General features: G+C 39.4%; 1 protein-coding gene across 1 annotated transcript in view; it reads left to right on the top strand.

The window, feature by feature from the left end:
• The first annotated feature begins 3,680 nt into the window (after positions 1–3,680).
• The window catches only part of TTC28 (tetratricopeptide repeat domain 28), a 108,687-nt gene continuing 100,804 nt past the window's right edge, over positions 3,681–11,563 (top strand). Inside the window, 1 exon segment of the mRNA XM_008634083.2 lies at positions 3,681–3,962. Coding sequence (XP_008632305.1) covers positions 3,735–3,962 — 228 coding nt within the window. The 5' untranslated portion in view covers positions 3,681–3,734.

Genomic DNA, 11,563 nt, shown 5'->3' with positions numbered 1-11,563 from the left:
TCCATTAGGAATGCCAGCATTTCTGCTTGCCTCTTTTTGTTTTTTCCCTCTTCCTGGTGCTTCAATAAGTATCTTGAACTATTTAGATAATTTAAAAGATGAAAATGCTGCATATCACACTTACTGTATCTTTTTTATAAAGAATCCTTTTAAAATGGTGTCTTAACTATGGACTTGCCACCCAAGACATCATCTGCATAAGGCATATTTATTTGCATTATGTAGCATTAAATAAGAAGAATTACGCACAAACCAAGAAGCTCTGAGGTGTAACATTAGTGTTTTGATAAAAAATTCACTTTTGTACCACATTTCTTACTTTAGTCCTCTTGGAGCAGAATCTGCATTTGCTGTTATCTCTTCTCACTCATCTTACTGGAACTTACTGGGAATCTGTTCCCTATGGCTTTCTGGATAGCAGTGTGCTGTTCAGACACATCTTTCAGTGTGTGTGGGCACTTCTTTTATTTGATGACTGTTCTGTAGAGAGGACTAAGTTTAACAAGCTTGTGTGAAGACAAAAGTTGTTGTAAGTTTTAGTGTGTGTTCAAGTTCCTGTTTGCTTTGGGGGCAGTTGGGAGTTCATTTCTTCTTGAAAAGAAAAAGACCAAAGAAGGTTGTGTGTGTTTTAACACTCCACTTGCATGGTCAGCTGGGTTGAATCCTGAGCACCTTCTGCCAGAGGAGGCTTTTTTCACCAGTGGAGGAAATTCTTCGCTGAGTCTGATCTGAAGCAGATATTGTGGAAGCTTCTGTCTGACGTGACCTCTGTAGTAGGAGCTGATTTCTGCTGTCTTACGCTGGTTTGGAGAAGTAACATTGAGAAGCTCATGCCATCTTCTACTTTATTAGAAATACTTGAGCTTCTAACTCAGACTTTCTCACTAGATTCTCTTCTGCACTTCATTAGAACCTTTTGTGTTCTGCTGCACTAAGAAACTCCTCCTTTAGCGTTGGTTTGGTACATGCAGGCACCTTCTATAATAAAATGTTAGCCCAAATATGTGCATTACCATCACCTTCCATTGTATTAACAGGAGAAGAGCAGTGGTCACTGGAAAGTGGGGATGACTTTCTAATGAGTACTTTTTGTGAGTTGGTACCATAATCATAATCTTTTTTTATTTGTGGTTTGAGTGCCAGAGTGACTCAGTTTTACTGTTCTAGGGTTTTTTCTTTTACCTCATGATGTTTTACTGCCTTACGTAGTTCTCATGATAGCAGGAATTAAATAGTAACATATTCCACAAATTTCCATCATAGTTTCCTTTTTTTTCATGAGATTATTTAGCGTCACAGGATATTAGAGGCAGAAACCACTTCACTTGGACCGAGAGGATGTCTCCTCATGGATTCTCCTTGTTGTTACAGACTCACAGTATGATTCTGGAAGGATCATTAACAGCTTTGTGTGTTCATTTGTTTGTGCATAATAAACTGCCAGAAAAGACAGCTGTTGTTGGACTTGTCTCGCTGGTGCTCCTTGAGGTTGTGCTGGGTGTGTTGTGCCCTTGCAGAGGCCCCACTTCTGAGGGCTCAATAGCTCGTGGTGGTCCTGGGCAAGCAGCTCCAGTGAGGCTGAGCAGCACAGTCCCTGTGGTCAGGCAGAGGGGGTGGGTGAGATGCCACTGCTGCCCCTGCCACCCTGCCACAGCTGGTGAGGAATCTATTTCTCAAAATAATTTGTTTTCTGAATAACTTAAGTTTATGGCTAGTTGTGGTACTGCTTGTGGAAGCTGCAGTCATTTACTCTGAATGTGATAAAAGCATGGGAACTATACGACATTTGGTATTTTTCCTTGTCCCTGATGCAGGTCAGTGACCAGGAAATACACAGGGAGGGAGACAGCAGCCACCTTTAAAGACACATGAAGAAAGTGCTGCCCCTGGCACCTGCACACTCACCAGCCCCGTTTCCTGCAGTACCTTCACGCCTTCTGGTGACTAATTACCTTTCTCAGGGTTTCCTCATCTTTGTGTTTGAACACGTGCCCATGCCATAGCTGCTGAATCTTCGTATTCAGTTCTTGCCCTCAGGTCACAACAAAGGGTCCATGTGATGAAGTTTATTGTTGGATGCTCACAGATGTGTGACTTATTGCACTGCTCGAATGAAGCAAAGTGTTCAGTGGTAGGATTAGCAAGAATACTATAGAAAAAGCAACTACACAGATGGAAGGAAAAAAGGTTTTGGTTCAGTCTGCAATAGACTATAGCTTAGTCTACTACAGGACAAGAAACAGTACATTTACTGACACAAAGGAGATTTGGATATTAGGGAAAATATTTTAATGATGAAAATCCTGAAGCAGTGTAAGGAGATTGCCTGAGTAAAGCATGGAATCTCCTTCAGTAGAGAAGTTTAGGAAAAGTTTGGACAAACACCAAACACTGTCAGAAAAAAATGGATATAATAAGAAAAATAAGAAATCAGTAGTTTCTAACTTGATGCTTTTCTATTGTTGTTGTTTGACTTACGGAAGAAAAAAAAAGAAAAGTCTATAGACCAATTGATTCTTGTGACAGGATGTCAGTTTGCAGCTTGCTTCCCTTTCCACCTTTAAAAATATGCCCCAGCTGGCTCTGGTAATGTATTTAAGCCCTGTGGTTGTTGTGTTGTGGTAACAATATGTGATATTCTTAAACTTTTTCAGTCTGCAGGACTAAAACTAGATGACACCAGTCTTAATTATAGTAGTCTAAACCTTTAATGAATATTTTCAAGTACTTTTTATGTTACCATATGTATTGTGTTGCCTGTTGCCAAATACTATTACTGCACAATTCCCAACTGCCTTGTGATCAGAGCTGGACTAAGATGTTGGGAGAGAGTAGGGTTTGCATGACAGAAACAGTTACTGACTACAAAGGACTGGTTGTGGAAAATGTGCAGTGTAGAAAGTTAAATAAGGAGAAGGTTCCAGAGTCAATGGAGCTAGGCTCACTTCAAATAATGCCTTACAATTAGAAGGCTTAAATCTTTTTTTTTTGTTATTTTGTATTACCTGAAGTTGTTGATGTGGGAGGGTGGCTCTGCCAAGGGTGACTGTTCTGTTGTTAAGATGAATTGTATGTCCCACTTATTTCTGTGAGTGTACGTGGTTCTAAAGACTCATCCTTCTCTTCCCAGTTGTGAACAATTTGCAGCTGCATGTAGCTGGATGTAGAGGTTTGTGAGCAGAGGTTGTGGTGCAGGTTCTTTTGTTTGAAGAGATCTTACACGTTTTTCCATTGTCCATGTATGCCTGTGCTTCTGTGTGATCTGCATATCAAACTTCAGATGTACCAGCATCATCTTCATATTCACAGCTGCCACCTGTTCTCAACCTGGTAACTCTGCTTAGTGCTGTATAATCAAATAGTGTGGCTGAGGAGGAAAACATTTCTAAGTGGGTGGAGTGCAGCATATGTAAACAGACTGCAACTGCTCTTGTGTCTAGAAGACATCATTCATAGGGAATGATATGTTTTGCAAGACTCTTTCTGTTACCCTCAAAAAGGGAATCAATAGATAAACAATTTACTTTTTAAAGAATCTGGTTCTGAATTCATAATTTGTTCTGCAACGATGCTGGTGGCTTTAGTTTCTGCTGTAGAGTTTCTAATAGTTTGATGTCTTTTCTTCCTTTTTTGAGTAGCATTTCTTAGCACTAGCATATAATTTCTCCCTTTCTCCTTCCCAGATTTCTTTCTGTGGATCAAAATCTTTCAGAAGAAAAAGTCCTGACAGTCCCATGTTGAGCAAAGCTGAATTTGTTGAGAAGGTTCGCCAGAGCAACCAGGCTTGCCATGACGGCGATTTCCACACTGCAATTGTGCTGTACAACGAGGCCTTGGGGGTCGACCCTCAGAACTGCATTCTCTACAGCAACCGCTCTGCAGCCTACATGAAAATCCACCAGTATGACAAGGCCTTGGATGATGCCATCAAAGCACGGCTCCTCAATCCCAAGTGGCCGAAGGTAAGGACGTGTATTTTCTTCTGGGGAAGGAGTAACTCCCTGGGGGATTATTGGTCACATGTGTAACACCCAGTGTAAACGAGTGCATATATTTCTGTACTAAAGTCTGGTTTTGCTAAAAGCTCCAGATAATAATATATTTTCTGTTTAAAAGTTGTTTGACTTGAATTACCTGTTGGGTATTAAACAGTTTTCTGTGTAAGCATACTGTTCCCCAATGGGAGTAGGCTACTATTTTACTGTTTTAACACAGCGTGGTTCCTGGGTTGTGAAGACCAGACATCTGTTTTAATGTATAATGTAGTCAGCATTCATCAGCATCCAGGAACATGTGGCTCCAAAAGTTTGAGAGGTAGCATAGAGATTCTTGCTAGTATATTAGAGCGATAAGGCCTTTCAAAATAGTGTTCAAAGAGTGTTTGTGTGTAGTATATTTTGGACAAACATTTGAAGAAATGTGTATCTTGGCATTCTCAGTAAGACCTGACTACGTAAGGAAATATTTGTAAAGAGTAAATGATGTTGGTTGCCTCTTCCTCCTGGGCTTGCTTCCCACCAGCTGCCATTGATTGCTCCAGTAGCTGCCTTGCCTTGGCTAGTCCGGGGCCAGCCCTTTGCATGCTAATTGATTTTAACAGCATCTGCCCCATATTCCATTTCTCCTGTCAATCCCTCATGCATCCCTATGAGCCACTTTAGCTAAAGGTGCAGTTTAAGAGCAGACTCATCAACCAGGTTCCTCTCCTCAGAAATTAGAGCAGGTGGCAAGCATGATGCTCTGCCCAGCTGGGCTCCAAACTATTGAAATTAAGTTTTCTTTTATTTCAAAGCAGATCACTCAAGGTCTTGTATTTTGACTTGCAGTTGTTTATTAACCTCTAGAAAAGCTTTTTCATACGCTTCCTTAAGACTTGCAGTAGTCCACATTAGAGAAACTCCTGCTTTGTCAGGGAGATGATTTGTAAACTTCTAAGTTGTGTTGTTGTTGCGTAGGGATTTTTGTGGGTGTTTCTTTGGTCGTGAACTGGTTTGTGTTACTGATGTCATAAAAGATTTTGTATCAAGGACTCTGTTTAAAAGTAGAAAATTTCATTACTGTCAATTAACTTTAGCTATGCAGGTTGGTTGGCTGCAGGCAGCTAAGGACTGTAAGAGCCAGGGTACCTGTGCTCACTTTTGTATCCTGGTTCTAAGAAATCTGGTAGAGATTTACTACAGAGCTGACTTAGATGAAAACTTGTGAAAAGGTTTCATAAAAGAATACTTTCAAAATGCCAGTCGCAGAAGTATAACTACCTTTGAAATGATCAGTGGAAAAGACTTAGGGATCAAAATAGAAGATAAGATGGAAAAGATTTATGAGCTTAAAAACGTTATCTGTGTTAAATGAAGACATTACTAACAGTCAGTTAAATACAGAGATAATAGACTTATGTATTGATGCAGTACTCAGGTGAAATATTAAAAAAAACCCCAAAACATTCTTAGTAATAAAAAAAAGAGACTTTTTCGGGTAGACTGTATCAATGAATTTAAAAACATGATGTAAGTTCAGTTCTAGTTCTGCTATTACATGTCCACCTGACCTTGAGCGAACTCTGTTTCTTTGTTTATTCTTGTTTTACAAAAAGTCAGGAGCCACTTCTAGAGAACATTTTGAGCCTCATTGGTGGAATCTGTATCAATGAATTTAAAAACATGATGTAAGTTCAGTTCTAGTTCTGCTATTACATGTCCACCTGACCTTGAGCGAACTCTGTTTCTTTGTTTATTCTTGTTTTACAAAAAGTCAGGAGCCACTTCTAGAGAACATTTTGAGCCTCATTGGTGGAAAAAGTACTGGAAGTCTTCAGTGATGTTGCTGTGATGACATAGCATCTGTTCTTGTTTTATTCTGTCAGTGTGTAAAGGATATCTTTCTGTATGATACAAAATGTTTCTATACTTCAAAAGTTACTATCAGTTGGCAGTGGAAGAGTCAACATAGCTTTTGCAGGCATCCTGTCCTGAATAAAGCTCAACCACAGTCATTGGTTGTATCTTCCCTTTTATCTTTTCACAGTGGTATCTTTAGTTTGTCAGTGTACCACACACTTCCCTCTTTTCTCCCAAACCCTCATAATCCCATTTGGAACCTTGTCTCTGTTTTTTAACTTTAAAGATTCAGTGCTGATTTTTTTGTCAGATCATCCCTCAGCATTTTGCTTCAGAGGCTGTGTCTGGGCCATCTTTTGTTGTCATGGTTCTTTTAAGACTTTGTATGTAGAAACAGATTTTTGATTTCACTTGGGCTGAAGGTACAGTAGCAAATACAAACATGAAATGAATTTCCCTCCAAGGCCTTTCATTATCTGGATTGAAGGTCAAAAAGGTGTTGAGCAGAAATAATTTGTAGAGTTTGGAGTTTGACTGTGCTGCCTGCCTTCATTGGCACAGTTGTGATGGAAGTCTCATAAAAATGGCTTGGTTGGGAGCATGGCTTGGCTTTTAGAAAGAAGCCATGGTGCTACTACAGTAACTGAGATAATGAAAACCCACAGCTGAATGAATTATTTTTTTATCCTCTGCATGTTCATTTCAGTGAAGCTGTGATTTTCGCATCCTTCTACATAGTGCTTCCCTTTCACTTTGAATTCTTGTTTCCACAAATCATCTGCAATGACTTGGATTTTAGAAGAGAATGAAAAATTTTACCAGACTCTGTTACTGATTTGTCAGCTCCACGATGAGGGTGGCTGTTGGCTTGGGACACTGAGGCCATTCACTGCCACTATGTCTTCGTTCTGTGTCCTGAGTTTGTGTTAGTTTGGTGAGGACTGGTTGCTTCTAGTTTAGGCTAGATAGTAGAATAAAATTCTCACAAAAAGAGTGGTTCAGTGTTGGAATGGGCTGCCCAGGGAGGTGGTTGAGTCACTGTCCCTGGAGGTATTCAAAAAAAGACTTGATCGGGCACTCAGTGCCGTGGTTTGGCTGGCAAGGTAATGTTAGGTCACAGGTTGGACTTAATGATCTCAAAAGTTTTTTCCAACCTAGTTTATTCTGTGATTCTGTGATTCAGTTTTCCTCATTTTCAACATTTACAATTTCTAAGAGGTGTATTTGTATTTTTATTACATATTTAATCCTAATTTTAGCTAGAACAAGGAAAGGTCTACTTTGGGGAACTAATTAACTAGTCTGGTATGTTTTGAGCACAGGTATTTCAAGAGTGTCTGATACCAGAAAATAGTCAGTGGTGTTTAGAAGCTTAAAAGAGGTGCAGATGGTGGAGTGTCAGTGAGGCTCAGTTTGCAGACTCTCCTTACACAGTACAGGGATGTTTATTTCCTTGTGTGTGTGTGTGTAACTTGTCAGCCTGAGACAACAGGAGGGCTCTGTCTGAAGTTGAAAACTTAAGTTGTATATTTCAATATCAAAGTTTCTTTACCAATTTAAAAAAAAATAATTATTGATAGAACAGAATAGGAAGATTGAAGTTTCTGCATACAAAATCTAAGTGAGTTTATTAATTAGCCAGGAGAGGGAGCTTAGCAGGGACAACTGGTATTTGGTTTGAAAGGCCCGAGTTTTAAATAGGGAACCTGACTTCCTTTCACTTAGGAAGTTGAAAAATTAATTTCAGTGCGGTTTTTTTTGAGATTTGAACTATTAAATGTAAATGTGTATATTTCTTTTCCTTCTTTGGGTACAAACTACATTTCTTGGGTGTGCAGTTTGTTAATTCTTATTTTGTGCTCCTATTCTACTCCACTTAATGCTTGTTAACATCCGTTCAATACAATCGGTGGCTGAAAGTCATGCTCTTAACATCCTCACCCCAAAATCTTTCTTTACAGCATTAATTAATGTGGGGTAATGAACAAGTATGTTTATACAAATGCATATGCTTATCTGTGCAGCGCAAGGCATGAACAATGGGAAAGTGGTCGCAGAGAGAAACATCAGATCTCTTACAGACGGGGATAACTTATTGTGTGTAGCTGAAACATGTTTATTACAACAGCACATAAACCTGTTCATGGGCTTCGTCTGAGAGGGCTGCCTTGTGAGTTCTGCTACTTGAAAAATATTTTGTGTACGTATCACTGAGAAATGCAAAGATAACAGGATATTTCAGGAATTAAACTGCATTTTGGTAATATCCAAGAGGCAAATCAGATCAGACTCATTTTGTTCTTTGTTTTCTCACTGAAGTTTTCTTTGTTTTGCCGTTGATCATGCTCTAGAAAATTTTTATTCTATTTCTCTTCACAGCTGTGCAGCCTTAGGCATGGTACATGAAAATGGAGGTATATATATTATGTGACTCTGACACCTGAACAGTCTCTCCTTAGTTCTTGCTGATTTTGAGATATTTTTAAATCCTCACATTATAGGAAAAATATGCTGTGGCTTAAATGATTTGAATTTTGACTTAATTCTATGCTAAAATATAGATTTCACTACCAGTTGAGTGCTGGCTCAGTGCTGCAACAGCTAACAAAATGTACAAACAGCCTCCTGCTACTGAACAATTAACTGGGTTTTGGCATTGATTTATTCTCTTAATTTCTCAGCAGAAAAGTTGTTCATTAACAGGAGATGAAATGACTGTCAGACTTGAATACATTTGGCTAACAGGAACATTCACAGCCTAAGATAAATGAAAGCAAGAATCACAAAGATGGATGTTTTCAGCACTCTGAGGGGTACCTTGATTTTATTTGATTTCTTTGCCCTGTGTGAGTAGAAGGGTGCTGACTGTACCATTTAGTGACACTGTGCTGTTTGAAGCCCCCAGGACTGGTGTTTGAGGAGCAGCATTCCCTGAAAAGCACAGTGGGTTACAGATTTGAAGATCAGGGTTCAGTACTGATCTCTGATTATTGCAGCTGTTCAAGCCACTAGGCAGGGAAAAATGTTACTTCTTAAAACAGGACCACCTTATCGTATGAATCTTTTTTAGAGCTGAAACACCTTTTGGAGAAAAATTGAACAGTCTGGAGAATGTCGTTGATGCAAAAGGAATGCCCTGTGCACATGTAATCCAGAAGTAACTAGGAAGAATTACAGCACTTTTCATCAGGCACACGTTTCTCTTATGGTCTTTGTCTTTCCTAATTTAAAATTAATTGTCTCAATTTAAAAATGTGGCTTTGCATCTGCAGTGGAGAAGAACTATGAAAGAACAGAAAGAAAGGGGCATTGTGGGCCGTGAAGCCTTTGGATGTTTGCAGTGCAAGAGGGGTTTAGGTGCTGTCATCTCACTCTAGGGGAATTTGGCAGAATAGCTTGCACTGGTATTTTATTAAGTGACTCCAGCTGTCGGTGATGTGACTAGGACTTTTACAAGAAAAAGGGACACTTGCATGTCCTCTTGCACTTCTCCTGACTGCTTGCCCACCTTTAGAAACGTATCTTCACGTGCTCTAGGAATCCCTAACGACCTCAGAGCTTCTCCATGAGTGGCGAGTAGAGTACTGACCGTGGGTCGCATGTAAAACTTCTGAGCAAAGAATGTGACTTGACCACATAACTTTTTTCATGAATAGACCTCTTGTTTTTAATTTGATGAGCAAGGAACTTTCCAGTCCTGTCCTTCAGCTTACAATCTGTCTTTAATTTGCAGAAAGTTGCATTCCAGTTTTTCAGACATAAAACCATTTAACAGACTTTTTTCACTTTGCTAGAACTTGCTGTGTTACGTTATCGTTAGATTTGTGCATTTGTTTCTGTCTTTTCGTGTTGCAAAATTGCAGCACGGTTGAAGTTGGCTGGGACCCCTGGAGATGAATGCAGGGTCAGCTGGAGCAGGTTGTCCATGATACTGTCTAGTTGGGTTTTGAATATCTCCAAGGGTGGAAACTCCACAGCCTCTCTGGGCAACAAGTTTCTGTGTTTGACCACCCTCACCAAAAAGTTTTCTGCTTCCTCCCTTTTTTTTTTTTCCAATTAGATATTTAAATAATGAGCATCATGTAGTATTTTGACAGATTTATGGAGTTAATGTTTTTCCCAACAGTCAAGTTCACTGAAGAGGTATTCTCTGCACCAGAAGTGATGGTTATGGCGTTGCTGGGGAAAAACTGCTGTGCAGATAAGTTGTATAGGTTCTCCTTTCCCTAAATTCTTAAAATTACAGAGCAGTAGCAGTGCAACATGAGCGTGGGAGATGGGGACATGGTGGATGGATGACACTATAATTATGTCATCCTAAAAAAAAATACATATACATGTAATGGTTGTCTTAGGCAAATACACAGGAAAAATTGCTCCTTTCTAAGAAATCAGCTTCTGCCTTAGAATTGGAAAAGAAGAGGTACTTCAGTCCCAGCATGCAACAAATCAACACAAAATTTCCAAGCATTTACTGTAGTGTTTCATTATTCCTTCTTTGGTTTTCTGGAACCCTTTTGTATATTGAATAAAGCAACTTAAAATTTTCTTTCATGGAATTGATGGCAGTTATTCTACTTAGTCTAAATGCTGTAATGTAAATTTCTCTCCTGGAAGGTGCTAATTTTTTACCCCACAGTTCTCTTGCCACTGGAACTAGTTATATTACTAGGGGGGAATGGTATAGTGGTTTTTATTCCTCATGTATCTGAGTATCCAAAGCACAAATGAAGAAATAATTCTGAAATGCAGAAGTGAAGATTGATCTGCAAGAGTGGTAATTAAGAAGAAGTATCTTGTTACCTGCTCATTGAGATTCAAGCGTGAAGATTGATCTGCAAGAGTGGTAATTAAGAAGTATCTTGTTACCTGTTCATTGAGATTCAAGCACATTACCACTGGAGAGCATTTTAAGACATTTGGACTGTGTTTATTTATTTACATAATACTGGATTTTATACCCCATAGTTTTAGACTAAAACCTTAGCATGTGTTGTTACTTCTTTTTCTCACCTACCCAAACCTTGAGGAGTTAGTTGCCAGGTGATTTTTCTACTCTTAGTTCTTCAGTGGTTTGTTCCTTCAATTTTGTTATTCTTAAGAATGAGACATATATTCCTTGTTTCTAATCAGCATACAATGATTGAGTTTCCTCATCTTGGAGATTAATTTCTTTGCTAATATTACCATAGTGGTGACTCATTCTGAAGTTCTGGAATTGTGGAGGGTTGGAGTGATGTGTGGAGAAATGGAGTGATGCACGGAGAAATGAGTGAAGCACATGAGAGGGCGCTCTCTGCTCAGGCGTTCAGCATTTTTTTTTCAGCTCTATGCACATATTCACATTTTTTGGATACTTTTAAGTGGAATTTCGTTAATTTCTTTCCACAGTCGGTGCTGTTCATGCTGCCCTTTGTGTTTGTTTGACATCAGGCAGGAATGGCTGGCGTGGCAGTGCTGGCAGATCCGGCTCCTGAGGCTGCAGTGTCACTGATGCTCGGCAGCAGGAGGAGAGCAGCTGTTCTGTGCTCTGCTTTCTGGAGTGGTTTGCTCTACACTCATGTTATCTGTACACATTTGGGTTTCTTTGCATTTTAATTGTTTGCTCTGATTTTGTTACCCTAGTGTCTGTAAGCCCCTTATCCCCATCTGTTTTTCCTTTTGCTGCAATTACATTATTTACTGCTTGAATTAATCAAATCACCAACAACCATGTCTCAGATGGT

Source organism: Corvus brachyrhynchos, unplaced genomic scaffold, assembly GCF_000691975.1.
Source record: "Corvus brachyrhynchos isolate BGI_N302 unplaced genomic scaffold, ASM69197v1 scaffold114, whole genome shotgun sequence".
In the NCBI taxonomy this organism is placed as follows: domain Eukaryota; kingdom Metazoa; phylum Chordata; class Aves; order Passeriformes; family Corvidae; genus Corvus; species Corvus brachyrhynchos.
The sequence above is the reverse complement of the archived record's forward strand: the minus strand, read 5'-3'. Positions and strand labels throughout refer to the sequence as shown.